This window comes from Dipodomys merriami, unplaced genomic scaffold, assembly GCF_024711535.1.
Source record: "Dipodomys merriami isolate MVZ:Mamm:240054 unplaced genomic scaffold, mDipMer1.0.p SCAF_38, whole genome shotgun sequence".
NCBI classification, from domain to species: domain Eukaryota; kingdom Metazoa; phylum Chordata; class Mammalia; order Rodentia; family Heteromyidae; genus Dipodomys; species Dipodomys merriami.
This window is the reverse complement of record NW_027205381.1, coordinates 10260177-10275975: the sequence shown is the minus strand read 5'-3', so window position 1 is coordinate 10275975 and position 15799 is coordinate 10260177. Positions and strand designations below refer to the sequence as shown.

Sequence of the window (15799 nt, the reverse complement as noted above, 5' to 3'; positions counted from 1 at the left end):
GTGTGTCATACCAACAGTCTATAACTGATTTCAGGAGCAAAGACCCAGAACAAGGAGCAGTGCCATGAGGAGGGTAATTTGAGCAGTATTGGCGTGGGCTGCACTGGGATGTGGGGCCTGGCAGGACCTGGCCGTTCTGGGACTCAGCCTCACAAGGAAAACTCTTGATCAAACTCCCAGGAATTAACCATCAGGTCTGAGGAGGAGCTGCACTTACCCAAGTTAAGTGTGCCAGTGGGAGGAGAGGAAATCACAGAGCTGTGACAACAATTCATCATCATATCATCATGCTCAGGACTTCTCTCTGACATCAATGCCAACCCCTGGAACAGTTCTGGGACATCTGGAATGTAGCTTTCATATGGAGACGGTACCCACAGGATCATCCATCCTCTATGCAGTTTCACTAGTTCCATTTGTCGTCCTACTTCTATTTTAGTTATAATGCTGGTTATAACAATTACTGTGTGTCAGGTCCTGCTATACCTTTTCCCTTTTACTTCCCCTTCCGCTTCCACTTTCCATTCCTTCCTCCCCTCCCCTTCCCCTTCCTCTCTCCTTCTGCCTTTACTCCCTCTCTTTTCCTCTCTTCTTCCTCCTCTAGGCTTCTAAGAGTTGGTGTGATTACTGGTATGTACCACTATGCCCAGCCTAAGTGTTCCCATGACAGTGGGAACTATTAAAATCTTCATTTACTCATTTACAGAAGAAGAAGTAGAGACTTCAGAAACTTAGAATATTAGTCCCAAGTCACACAGCCAGAAAGTGTTGGGTTGAACTCAGGCTTTCTTTACGTTTGGGACAACTATAACTATCCTTTGATTTTGGTCATAGGAAGATATCCTGTCTTTTTCCTGTGCTGAGGTTTTTCCTGTTGGGAAGGAGTATGTGGAGTGGGTTGTGAAGTTTCTCTCCTGTGATTCACAGATATCATGTAGTCTCAGATATGCCTTCATGACAATATCTAACAATTACATATGTACTCTATAACAGAAACCACATGAAGTACTTTATTAACTCAGATCCTATTAATGATGAAAAATTCAGCACTGAAGGTTTAAACACATTGTTCAAAGTTGCACAGCTGGTTAATATCAGAGCTGGCAAACACAGGCAGCCAGTAGTCAGTGCTTCCTATAACTGGCACTGTTCTTGTGTAGCTGATGGTGTTGCCACAGCACTTACCCATCTGTACTTTTGCACTTTAAATACCCAGCGCTTTGATACCAAGGCCACCTAGAAGGGGAGGGTCTTCTTCATGATTCTTTTTGTGTCACAGCCTTTCATAGTATCCTTCTGGAGAACTTTCTATGTCTTGCTAATGAAGTTTTCAAAATGAGTAACAGGAAGAGATGAAATATGTGTTTATTGTCGAGCGAGTAGCATTGCCAGGCTACAAAACCCAAGTGCAGGCACCTGGGAAGCCACAGCCTTGCTGGCTACTTGGCTTCTGTGACAGCAACTCCATGCCCTGGAAGTCTGTGGCTCTTTGTTCTTAGAGAGACAAATCTATGTACCATTCTGAGTCCCACATCAAGATCCATCCTGATAGAGCAAGAGGGCAGGATGAGGCGGTACTACATTAGATCACTTCAGAGATTGCATAAAAAGTTATCCATTATAGTATGAAGTTGTATAAATTGGCTCTAAGGTTGAGAACAAAGTGTTTTCTGTAAAGCAATCCAGAAAAAACAATAGAATAAATCCAGCCATCTGCAAAGCAACTGAAACACTATCCTAACTACCATTATCAACTTCACAGTTTGGCCTCAATGTGGAAAAGCCATATTTGCTTCTTTTCAGTTTAAATATAGTCTTGGCATGGGAATAAGGTAGAAAGAAGGAAGAAGGAAGAAGACGAAAGAAAAGGAGGAGGTGGGAGAGGAGGAAGAGGAAGAGGAGGAAGATAAAGGGCAGGGAAAAGTAGACAAAGAAGTGGCAGCCAAAAATGTATTCTATTATTTAATTTCAAAGTTATATTAATTCCTAACTTCTAGCATTTGTGTATTTTCAAATCAATGAAAAAATGCTCAAAACATTTTTTGTGCCAGATAAGGCTTTTTTTTTCTCCCTCTGCAAAAAGGAAGATACAAAAGCCATATGAGATATTTTGACTTCAACATAGAAGTTGACAAACTTACTCCTGTTTCAGTTTCTTGGAATTAAATCTAAATTTTAATGCATAACAATACTATTCATTTAAGCATGTTTTGGAGCATTTTCAATCTGTATTTAGTGCTATTCATTCTGATTTATAAGACAAAAAATATCTAGTGGCTTATTTTGTGGGAAGGAAAAAAATGTGGTATGTAAACGTGTTCAAGTTAAATAGTCAAACTGAAGGAAGTGTGTTCCTACCATGACATTATTGTTTGCTTTGAAGAATTCTTAGTAGAATTTACAAAGTCAGCTACTTGCCTAGGAAGGAGCAGTCCCAGGGGGAGTAATGAAGTGTCAGAATTTATAGTCCCCCAAAATGATAGGGACTCAGATCTAAAATTGCTACATAACCCAGTGAACCCTAATTATGGTCACACATTATAGCTTGATATTAGTTCTGAGCCAGAGTGATGTGAGACCTGGTATCAAGGGAATCTGTTTATTTTTAATGTTCTTAGTGCTTCATCTGGAAACTCGTGTGATTGCAGTGGGTGATTGTTAGGGTTTATTTTAAGCTATATAATTTTTGGATTTTGTTTCTTGAAGTAGGATATGTTTATTTTGAGGAATTTGAAATGTGAACATATTAAAGGCTCTGACATCAGATTACATCTATACTGTTTATGGTGGTCAGTCTTGATTCTTGGTGTCCTGGATAAGGGATTGAGAGGGGACACAGACACAGATACACCACACACACACACACACACACACACACACACATACACACACACACACACACACACACACACACACACACACACACACACACGCAAAGTACCAAAGTACCAAAGGAAGGAGTTGAACAGAGAAAATGAGAAAATGAAAATATTCCATTAAGTGGGAGGGTTGAGCTGGGCACTTAGGAATCAAGTGTTTGCTGCCAATTTCTAGCTCTTTGGGGTTTAAGGAATATAGAAAAAGTGTATACTAATAGAAATGTGCTGATATTAAAAAAAGAGATCATGAATCAATAGCTTTTTAGAAGAAATTTAAGCATGTGTAAGATTGCCATCCCACAATTTTAAGAGAATGGATAAGACATAGTCTATATGCATGAAGCCTTCTGAAAATATCACCAGAACACAGACATTTCTGTTGCACGTAAGTCATCCTAGGGTTAAAACTGGCCTATGGTTTTCTACCTCCTAGGAAGAAATTCTAACCACAAACTAACCACAAGGAGGGTATTCCTCCTGGGAAGGAGATACAAGGTATGGGTGTTCTCCAGGGCACTACTAGGAGAGGGTGGTTTTGGCTTTCTTTCCTTGTAGCTGACCTATCTCCAAACAGTTACGTTGTATTCAGCAAACCAATATGGTTGCCAACTGTTTTGTATTGGATGTGGGGGGTACAATAGTATCACACACACACACACACACACACACACACACACACACACACACACACACACACACACACACACACACACACACACACACACACACATGGCATCAGCTTTCCTTCAGGATGGCTACAGGAGGAAGGCAGAGGTACAGAATCTGCTAAGCCACACTGATCATGGGGTAGGTTTTTCTCCCTGATGGCAATGGAGTTTGGACTGTTCTGGATAAGTGTCAACAGAATTTTTCTCTTAGGCAATCTCTGCTGTTTATGGTAATGAATGGAAAAAGAGGTAGACACTGACATGCATTTCATTGGAGGACTGAGATGCTCCTGGATTTTCCTTATCAAATTGGAGCGAGGCATGTGCATCTACCTTCAAGAGCCTGCCTCACTCTACCATGGTCAGAGTGGAGTTTAGAAGACCTCTGCTACTTTGCTGTGTTTGCATAGGATGTTAGAGCGGACTGAGGCATTTGAGTCATCATCAAACCTTCTACTACTCTGTTCTGATCTCAAGAGTCTCTCTTATGTTTATCAAGAATGTGTAATGTTTAAGATGTTCACTTTTAGTAGGGGATGTGTGTGTGTGAGTGTGTGTTTGTGTGTGTGTGTGTGTGTGTGTGTGTGTGTGAGTGTGTGTGTGTGTGTGTGTGTGTGCACGTACCAGTCCTGAGGCTTGAACTCAGGCCTGGGCACTGCTCCTGAGCTTTTGTGCTCAAAGTTAGAATTCTATCACTTGAACCACAACTGTACTTCCAGCTTTTTTTGGAGGTTAATTGGAAATAAGAATCTCACTGACTTTCCTGCTCTAGCTATTTCAAACCACCATTCTCAGATCTCAGCCTCTTGAGTAGATAGGATGACAGGCAAGAGTCACCAGTGGGCACTGGCTTTTATCACATTTTTTTTGACTGAAAGTATTACTTTTGGTCACTTAGTTGTTTTTGTTTTGTTTTGTTTTGTTTTTTGGTTCCGGTCATGGGGCCTGAACTCTGGGCCTGGGTGCTGTCCCTCAGCTCTTCAGCTCAAGGCTAGTGCTCTACCACTTGAGCCACAGCACCACTTCCGGCTTTTTTCTTTTTGTTTATGTGGTGCTGAGGAATCGAACCCAGGGCCTCATGCATGCAAGGCAAGCGCTCTACCACTGAGCCACCTTCCCAGCTCACTTAGTTGTTTTTAAAATAAATTTTAACTAAAAGTTTCTTGCTTTTTCTAGATTTTATATTATATTAAAACTGTATTTTACATTAAAATTGTCTTTTATATTATATTAAAAACTGTCTGCTTCCACCAAGTGTGAGCACTAGTGACTCACACCTATAATAACTTTTTCTTCTGAGGTTGAGATTTGAGTTTCTTGGTTTAAAGCCAGTCCAGGCAGAAAAGTTTGTGAAACTCCTATCTCCAAGTAACCAGCAGAAAGCCAGAAGTAGAGATTTGGTTCAAGTGGTAGAATGCCAGCATTAGAGAAAAACCCAAGCAAAAGTGTGAGTCTGTGAGTTCAAGCCCCAGTACTGGCATGCTTGTGTACATACACACACACACACACACACACACACACACACACACACACACACACACACACACACTTCATATCAGTTTCCTAATCCTTCTCTCCTCTTCTAATTTAATTGGTCTTTTTTCTCTCTGTGTTTCTCCCTGCAGAATGGAAAGATGATGCAATGGATGTGATTATGGGACTCTGTGTGGGTGCGCGCCCTCCTTCTTGCCTCATCCTGCTGCTCCTCAAGTTGTTGGCCACCGTCTCCCAGGGGCTGCCCGGGACCGGCCAGCGGGGCCTCCACTTCACACGCCCCATGTATAATGCTACAGTGCATGAGAACTCAGCAGCCAGGACCTATGTCAACAGCCAGAGTAGAATGGGCATCACCTTGATGGACCTCTCCTGGGATGTCAAATACAGAATTGTATCAGGAGATGAGGAAGGCTTTTTCAAAGCTGAGGAAGTGGTCATTGCCGATTTCTGTTTTCTCCGGATAAGAACTAAGGGTGGCAATTCTGCCATATTGAATAGGGAAATTCAGGACAATTATTTATTGATGGTAAAAGGTTCTGTCAGAGGAGAGGATTTGGAAGCATGGACCAAAGTGAACATCCAGGTTTTAGACATGAATGACCTGAGACCTCTGTTCTCCCCGACAACGTACTCGGTTACAATAGCAGAAAGCACACCCCTGAGGACTAGCGTAGCCCAGGTCACAGCAACAGATGCAGATATTGGATCCAATGGAGAATTCTACTATTACTTTAAAAACAAAGTTGATCTCTTTTCAGTTCATCCCACAAGTGGTGTCATTTCGTTGAGTGGACGGTTAAATTATGATGAGAAAAACAGGTATGATCTGGAAATTCTGGCGGTTGACAGAGGGATGAAACTCTATGGTAACAATGGAGTGAGCAGTACCGCAAAGCTTTATGTTCACATTGAACGTGTAAATGAACACGCCCCAGCCATCCATGTTGTCACTCACGTCCCTTTCTCCCTGGACCGGGAGCCCACGTATGCAGTGGTGACTGTTGAGGATCCGGATGAAGGAGCCAATGGAGAGATTGAATCTGTTTCCATTGTTGCAGGGGACCCTTTAGATCAGTTCTTCCTGGTGAAAGAAGGGAAGTGGATGAATGAGTATAAAATCAAGGAGAGGAAGCCGGTTGACTGGGCAAGCTTCTCCTATGGCTATAATCTCACTCTTCAAGCAAAAGACAAGGGGTCACCTCAGAAATTTTCAGCACTAAAGACAGTCTACATCACGAACCCCAAGAGAGATGCTGTCAAAGTTAGATTTGAGCAAGAAACCTACGATGTGAGTATAAGTGAATTCTCCCCTCCTGGGGTTGTGGTTGCTATAGTAAAATTAAGTCCTGAACCCCGAGATGTGGAATACGAACTATCTCCTGGTGAGGATGCCGAATACTTTAAAATAAATCCTCGGTCAGGCCTGATTGTTACAGCCCAGCCACTGAATACTGTCAAGAAAGAAGTATACAAACTGGAAGTGACAAACAAGGAACGGGATTTAAAAGCACAAGTTACCATTGGCATAGAAGATGCAAATGACCATACCCCAGAATTTCAGCAGCCGTTGTATGACATTTTTGTGAATGAAAGTGTCCCAGTAGGGACAAGTGTCTTAACTGTCTCTGCTTCTGACAAGGATAAAGGAGAGAATGGGTACATCACTTACAGTATTGCCAGCCTAAATCTGTTACCATTTGCCATTAACCAGTTTACAGGTGTTATTAGCACAACTGAAGAATTGGATTTTGAATCCTCTCCAGAGACGTACAGGTTCATCGTGAGAGCCTCTGACTGGGGTTCGCCGTACCGCCACGAGAGCGAGGTCAATGTGACCATTCGGGTAGGAAATGTGAACGACAACAGCCCTCTCTTTGAAAAAGTGGCTTGCCAGGGAGTTATTTCCTATGACTTTCCAGTCGGGGGTCACATCACTGCTGTCTCAGCAATCGATATTGATGAACTTGAACTTGTAAAGTACAAAATCATTTCTGGAAATGAACTTGGTTTCTTTTATTTAAACCCAGACTCTGGTGTTTTACAGCTTAAAAAGTCACTGATGAATTCCGGCATGAAAAATGGCAATTTTGCCCTCAGAATTACAGCGACAGATGGGGAGAATTTTGCAGACCCCATGGCTATTAATATTTCTGTGCTCCATGGAAGAGCGTCTTCAAAGAGCTTCAGTTGCAGAGAAACTCGGGTGGCTCAGAGACTGGCAGAAAAATTACTCATTAAAGCCAAAGCAAATGGAAAGCTGCATGTGGAAGATGGATTTCTTGACTTCTATTCGATTAATAGGCAAGGGCCACATTTTGACAAGTCCTTTCCCTCTGATGTGGCTGTGAAGGAGGATCTGCCCGTTGGTGCTAACATCCTGAAGATCAAAGCCTATGATGCTGATGCTGGCTTCAACGGGAAGGTGCTATTCACAATATCAGATGGAAATACAGATAGCTGCTTTACTATTGACATGGAGACTGGGCAACTCAAAGTCCTTATGCCCATGGATCGAGAGCACACAGACCTCTATCTCCTTAACATCACCATCTATGACCTAGGCAACCCACAAAAATCATCATGGAGGCTGCTGACCATCAATGTGGAGGATGCCAATGACAACAGTCCAGTATTTCTTCAAGACAGCTACTCAGTTAACATTCTTGAAAGTTCAAGTATTGGGACTGAGATCATTCAAGTGGAGGCCAGAGACAAAGACTTGGGTCCTAATGGTGAAGTGACTTACTCAGTCTTGACGGATACACAGCAGTTTGCCATCAATAGCTCAACGGGAATCGTTTATGTAGCTGACCAACTGGACCGAGAATTCAAAGCCAATTATTCCTTGAAAATAGAAGCCAGAGACAAGGCAGAGAGTGGTGAGCAACTGTTTTCCGTTGTCACCCTGAAGGTCTTTTTGGACGATGTCAATGACTGCTCTCCAGCTTTCATTCCCAGTAGCTACAGTGTGAAGGTTCTGGAGGACCTCCCAGTGGGCACCGTTATTGCATGGCTGGAGACCCGTGATCCAGACCTGGGGTTGGGGGGCCAAGTGCGCTATTCTTTGGTCAATGACTATAATGGGAAATTTGAAATAGATAAAGTGAGTGGGGCCATCCGCTTGAGCAAAGAGCTTGACTATGAGAAACACCAGTTCTACAACCTTACAGTTCGGGCCAAAGACAAAGGGCGACCCGTGTCTCTTTCCTCTGTTTCTTTTGTTGAAGTAGAAGTGGTGGATGTCAATGAAAATCTCCACACCCCCTATTTCCCAGATTTTGCTGTCGTTGGATCTGTAAAAGAAAACTCTCGCATTGGAACAAGTGTCCTACAGGTGACAGCTCTGGACGAAGACTCTGGGAGGGATGGAGAGATCCAGTACTCCATCAGGGATGGCAGCGGTCTTGGGCGGTTCAATATAGATGATGAGAGTGGTAAGTCACACATGTTGTTTCTCTCAAACCATCAACACAGGAAAAGAGAGGCCTGTTTCCTCACTTAAATAGCTCCACAAGTGACTTGGTATTTGGTGTATACGTTGCAAAGCTCAATTTGGAGAGTGTTGCTTTGCTAGAAGGTCTGTGATACAGTGCAAGTCCCAGTTCTGTGGTGTGCTTTCTCTTGCTCAGCAATCCTGCTTCCAGGTTATCTTTTGATAAGCGTGAGTAATTGTAACTTCTGTAGATTGTCCCTCTGACCCTAGCTAAATGATTGGTCCTGATAAAGTCAATTAAGTTGGGATTGGTTTTAGATTAGAACTGTGAAATTGATTTTCAAATGGATCTTATATAAGAATCTTCCTTTCCTTATTGCTGGAGTGCTGTTGCTTTGTTTGCTTGGTCTTTCGTGTTTAATGGGCATATCTCATCCTTGAAGGATGGATATTCACGTTGTTTATGCTTTATTAATACATGGGATTATGCTTTTACAGATGTTAAATAATAGAACACAGGAAGCATATTGTTAATTTTATTTATGAGTTGACTTTAAGACATTTTTTGAAATCATGGATTTTTATAGAACGTTAAGAGATGCACACATTTGATCTACCATGGCCTAAGTTTTAATAGTGATTAGAAGGGCTTGTAGGAAGTTATAGCATTGTAGAGTTACATATAATATATCCGTAATGTTAGAAAATGAATTTTTAAAAAATTATTACACATTGACCGAAAATTAATTATATATATACTATCTCAATGAGATGTACAAAACACTATGTTGAAAATAAACTTTACAACATGAGGGGGAAGGAAGGAGTTGGGGAGGTGGGTTGGGAAGGGATGGTAGGGGAAAAACAAAGGAGGGGGTAACAATGCTTCATAGGAAAAGTACTCATTACCTTACTCATGTAACTGTAACCCCTCTGTACAGTATTTTTACAATAAAAAACAATAGGGAACAAAATTGTCCCAATATTTTATTGCCCCTACCTGTTTATCTTTCATTGTAGATATTAGTATTAAAATTTGTCATTGCTTGCCTTTAAATGTACATGTGTCTAGATACTCATGTAAGTCTTCCTTTCTTAGCACTCTTCCTTTTTTTTCTTAGTAGTTTCCAGACAGCTCAAAAGAGGCAGCTGTGTTCTCTATTCTTGTACAAGTGCTAATGTTAATACTTTGTAGTTTTAGTGCAAATTTGTATTTGTTATCTAAAGGTCTACAACATTTTTAAGTGTTTTATTTGGTATCATGGTCAGTTCAGGATGGTACAAAATAAACTGAAATGGCTTTTAAACAGCAGATGCTCATTTCTCTCAGTTGTAGAGGCTAGAAATCTGAGATCAGGTGACCATTAAAGTTAACATGAAGGCCTGCCTCTGGGCTTATAAACTGATGACTTATTGCTGTGTCCTCCATGCTAGAAAAACAGAGTTTTGGTCTCTTTTTTTTCTATAAGGGCACTATTGCTATCATGAGGGCCTCTCCCCGCCCCATCGCATTTATATCTAATGATTTCCCACATACTCCCCCCCTTTATTTTGGTGGTCATGGGGCTTGAACTCTGGGCCTGGGTGCTGTCCCTGCACTCTTCAGCTCAAGGTCAGCACTCTACCACTTGAGCCGCAGTGGTTTATTGGAGATAAGAGTCTCATAGACTTTCCTGCCTGGGCTGGCTTTGAACTGCGATCCTCAGATCTCAGCCTCCTGAGTAGCTAGGATTTCAGGCATGAGCCACCAGCGCCCATTTTTAAGAGAGGCACACATTTGATCTACCATGGTCTAAGTTTTGATAGTGATTAGAAGGGCTTGTAGGAAGTTATAGCATTGTAGAGTACATACAATATACTCGTAATGTTAGAAAATGAATTAAAAAATTATTAAACATTGAATGAAAATTAATTGTATATATACTATCTCAAATTTAGACTGTGCTTTTGTTTAATAGACATTAATTATTGCCAGTAGTAATCATATAAATGCTTTTTAGTATCATAAGGAAAAGTTCAAAGTTCAAAATTAAAGTTTTGATTTAGACATATGTTGTATTATTTCCAATAATTTGGTTGAAATGTATTCCACATCAAGTAAAAATCAAGAGAAGAGGGAATTAATCTTCTTTAATGCCTACTTTGTTCTAAAACTTTACTTCTAATACTAAAGACTTGGTTGAAACTATACAGAAGTTTTGACAGTAGTATCTTATTCAATGCTCCCATCTTCCTCATGAGGTAGGACTAATAAGCATGATCTCAATACTGAGGTTCTGAGAAGATGGGGATACTTGGAGGTTAGTTTCAAACTTAGCTTTGAGTAACAGCCTCCAACTGGAACATAAGTATGGGTTGCCTTGAAGGTTTCTAAGTCTGCTTAAATTTGATGTTGATCTAAGATCTCTAAGTGACCCAGATAGTGTCACAGAACACTGATTACCTTTCCTCTTTTCTTTGTGTACACCCACTGTTCATTAGATTCTCTGATGTCAAAGCTCAGTTGGTGATTCAAGTAGATGTGGGTAGGTCATGGGAAATGGGGACATGTCAAGCTGAATTACTAACTCCTGCTACCTAGAGAACTTTGTCATATCACATCAAGTTATTTTATTGGGAAGTTGCATGTTAGTCTTACTTGATGCAGCTATTTATTGCGTGGTTTGTGTTTCCCGTATGTGGTGTTCTACTGTTTTTACCTGGGGTCTTGTTTTAAGAAAATGTGTGCATAGTTTCAGCTATGGAAATTGCCTGTATATTTTTTGTCTTAGCTTCAAGATTCTGATTCATCTCTGTCAAAAAAATAAAAGGAAAAGAAAAAATATAAAGACTAGGTACTGTCTGTAGTCTGTAATCCTATTTACTCTGGGGGCTACAGTGTGAAGAGAATCACAGTTCGAAACAAGCCTAGGAAAGAAAGTATGTAGGACTCTGATCTCCATTTAATGACCAAAAAGCTGGAAGTGGAGTGTGGCTTAAGTAGTAGAGCACTAGCCTGGTGCCAGAAAACTCATGGACAGCACTCAGGCCCTGAATTTAAGCACACAAAATGCTGATTTCCATATATTTTTTCTATTGCATTCAAGAAAGGATGAAATACATTTTTGCCATCAGTGGTGATAATATAATAATGTCACTCACATTTTGGCATTGCTTCATGACTTTAAAGGTTCTTCTCTACAAATGTTAACTCCTTTGCATCAACCAGCTCAGTGAATACTACAGGGTTACTTCCCCATGTTAACTACATATGAGTTACATGAACTGAACCTAGAAGCCAAGTCCTAACCTAGTGCTCTTTTCTTTCACATTCATTACAAATGTTTTATGCATACATTCTCAGAGGGATTTTTTTTTGGTCGGTCGTGGGGCTTGATCTCTGGGCCTAGATGCTGTCCCTCAGCTCTTCAGCTTAAGGCTAGCACTCTACCACTTGAGCCACAGTGGCACTTCCAGTTTTCTGGTGATTTTTATAGGAGATAAGAGTCTCATGGACTTTCCTGCCTGAGCTGTCTTTGAACTGTGATCCTCAGATCTCAGCCTCCTGAGTAGCTAGGATTACAGGTGTGAGCCCCTGGGTGAGGGATTTTTGTTTTAATTGAAAAAAGAAAACCCTGCAGTAGCAATTTGCTTTCCTTTGTATCATTTATTTCATTTGAGCTCTGCTCTCAGGCAATAAAACTAGGGTTAGTATTTCACCATTTTGCAGAAAATTAGATTTGGATTTAGAGTTTTTACTTTTTTTTTCTTTTTTTTTAAGAGTTTTTTTTTCTTTCTTCCTCTTACTACTTATGTTTTTTAAGATCTCACCCTAGAGGTTGTCAGTAATGATGGCCTGGATTTATGCCAGGGGATTGAGGGGTAGATGAGAACTTTGGCAATTGAATGTTCAACAAAAGTAGCTATCACTGGGCAGTGAGGTTTATATCACTCTTTAAGAGTCTTATTAGCTCTGTGCCTCTAGACCTAAGCACTAAAATTCAAAGTGCAGGCTTAATGGACAGCTACTTAGCCCTGTTGCTCTTCCTGAGATATTGGTGCAGACTCCTTTGTCTCTTGACCTGTGGGCATGGGATGGCCTAAATTTGTTTGGAGTTTTGTCTTTAAAAATTTCTGCCTATTAAAATTTGTAAGTCAGCTACCAAAGATTACTCAATTATTCAACATTAGTTACTGACTCTCAAATTTAGAATATACCTGAATCACTGGAGAATTTGCTAACAATTCATATTCCTAGGCCAAAGTCCCAAAGATTTTTGTTTGTTTGTCAGTCCTGGGGTTTGAACTCAGGCCTGGGCACTGTCCCTGAGCTTTTTTCCTCAAAGTTAGCTCTTTACCACTTTGAACCACAGTACCACTTCTAGTTTTCTGATGATTAATTCAAGAGAGAGGCTCATGGACTTTCTTGACCATACTGGCTTCAAACCATGATCTCAGCCTCCTGAGTAGCTAGGACTCCAGGCGGAGTTCTAGCAAATTTGCTTGAGGCCCTAGGAGAGAGGGCCTTACCAGGTTATATCATTCTGTAAAGTCTTTTCCTTCTTTTTATGAAAAGTAAAATCTAACTCATGTTTTAGATGCTTTTCTTTTCTAATCAAGTTTTACAATCCCAAATAAATGTTTTATTATTCATCATTGGCGGTCTTTTCTTCAATGCAATGCCTTCCCAATGGATCCAGAATTTATTTCTGTGCTTCAGTAATTGTGGGGCTTCTGTTTTGCAAAAGAGCATATGCTGGGATTACTTGATGCATTTAGAAGTTTTATGTTCTTGACTTTTTTTGGAGCTGAGTGAACAAAACCATGTCTTTGAAATTCTTTACCATGCACAGGCATTAATAAGTGTTTACTAAGTTTCACAGTAAATGGATTAACTGTGCCTGCCCCTATCCACGTTGGATTTGATCACAATTTAAATCACCATCCCGTAAAATGCAATTTAATCACTTTTTCCTTCACAAAGCACGCGTTCTTATTCTTCAGCACAACAGGAATTCATGTTTTTAGCTACTCAGTGGTATTAGAAGGTTTTTTAAAAAGAGCACATATGTATTTTAAACTTTTTCTACTAGATTATTTTGTAAGCTACAAACTTGAACAGTAGCTTTAGAATTTTATTTATATGAAGTTAAGAAATATTTGACTCAGATGAACTTTTTTTAGTTTAGGAAATATAGATAATTGAGAAGATACTGTACCATTTGTGATTACCAGTTATTCCTTCTTTTTTATTAAGGATCTATGTGCCCCAGAAACTTTGGTTTTAAAGTATTGCTTCAAATTGTCAGAGTAATCCAGCAAAGTTTTCTTAAACATAGTCATATTGTTGACAGTGCTAAAATTTGAATTTCAGTGAAGTATAAATATTATGTTATTTCTCAATTCCCACTCTACCAGCCCATTATAATGGTGTTAAGCATTTGTAATAGTTCATGTTTTCCTGTTTTACTTCATAAAATAATCTTAAATTAAACTGGCTTATTGAAATCTCTCTCTCTCTCTATCTAGATAGATAGAGAGATAGATAGATTTTTTTTCTTGTCCTGGAGTCTGAAAATAGGTGAAGCAGTATGGTTGCAGACTGTGGATTGGTCTACATATCTTCCAATTCCAATCTGTCCAACTTCAATCTGTCCTGCAGACGCATAAGAAAGATGCTGAAGATTTGTATTGCCCCTTAAAGCTTCCACTCAGAATTGGTCTATATCCCAGTAGTCAGAGCAAGCCATGAAGCTAAACCCAGCATTTCTACAGAAAGCATTCCTTGCTGTAATATGAATGTTGGTAACATCTCAGAATTTATGGGTTGTAATTTAATACCCAGTGTGTTATTAAGGAGGTGGACAATTTGGGAAATTAACAGAAACGTTCTTACATACAGAATCATCTTAGTTAGTATCCCTACAAATAATTCAGGTGAATGTACCTGCCCCTTTGCTGTATGGGGACCTGTCTGGAAGGTACCATTTATGAAGAATTCTTCCATCACCACCTCTTCTGTCACCATGACCTTGTACTTGCCAACTTCTGGAACTGTGGGGTCCAAACCTCTGTTGTGCATGGAAGTGTGTACAGAGACATTCATTATACACTCTTCGTCTAGGAGAGAGGGGTGGACAGGAATGAATAGCCACCAAACAGAAGGATAGCCTGCCATTCCTAAGATATCTCTCACTCCTTGCTACATTCAGCAGCACTAGCAGAACACCAGTTGGCTCAGTGGAAGCCACTGAGCCAGGTGCTTGTGGTGCAGAGGTGCAGCATAGGCATTCATGGTGGGAAGTGTCCCTGTCTATCTGGGAGATCTGAATGCTGGTGCAGGTGATCATGACGTGCTGGTGACCATAACAACATAAATTCACATTTACTCAGCACCACTTATCTACATATGAAATGTAGACATGGATACATTTAGTTATTCCATGAGGTATGAATATTATTTCCTTATTTTTTACACATTTGATGTTCCATGAAGAGAAACACATAGGCATCGTGCATATGTTGTTACATTGATCTTGCTTTGTACTGAAGAGCTAACAAGCATGTTTTCAACTTATTTGAACATTGAATGTCCTTTTTCTTTTTGTTTTTGTTTTATAGAATTCTCTTAAGAGGCTTAAAAGACCTCATACGTATCTGGATTAAGATAAATAATCAAAACAAAGTTTCTCAGACACATCCATCAGTACCATCTTTGGAGATAGATTATTCCATCAAAAGATATATATATATATATATATATATATATATCCTTATAAATATGTTTAATGATGTGTGCGATCTTTCCACTCTCTACCCTTCCTTCTGCCCTCAGTAGTCCAGGCGACTGACCTCCCCCTCCCCTATCATTTGGCTCATTGCTTTCTGATATTGGTAGCAGCTTAAGCAGGAAGAACAGGAGTTGGATCGGGGTATTGAGCCCTTTGACTTTGTCCATACTGGCTACTGTGTAGGCTGACTGCATCTCTTGAGCAGTGTGTGGAAATAGTTCCTTGATGTTACTAACCTTGCAGCTGTACTACTTTTTTTTTGTTTGTTCATATTTTTCCTAAGCCCCTTGCATAGCTTTGTAAGTGGTGTAGTCATTTCTTCGTTATCAAGTATGAGCATGACATCTGTTTCCTGCCAGATCTTGTCTATTAAAATAGTATTCTTTTATAAATATTTCTAAAATAAATTTCAAGTGTAAATATGGCTTGGGGACTGATGTTTTAGCTATTTATATTAACCGCAGTTTCATTAACTGCTCTAATGTGTGAGAGCCCTGGGGAAAATATAGAGAGTTAACCATTATTCAGTGCTTTATTTTCTAAGGTAAGAAA

At 40.1% G+C, this 15799-nt stretch overlaps 1 protein-coding gene across 6 annotated transcripts in view; it reads left to right on the top strand.

Annotated features, from left to right (window-relative positions):
- The window catches only part of Fat3 (FAT atypical cadherin 3), a 694044-nt gene that overhangs the window by 146311 nt on the left and 531934 nt on the right, over positions 1-15799 (top strand). For all 6 annotated transcript variants that reach the window (XM_069989544.1, XM_069989542.1, XM_069989543.1 and 3 more), the window contains exon 2: positions 5173-8478. In XM_069989544.1, coding sequence (XP_069845645.1) covers positions 5190-8478 — 3289 coding nt within the window. In that variant the 5' untranslated portion in view covers positions 5173-5189. The remainder of the gene's footprint in view (positions 1-5172; positions 8479-15799) is intronic.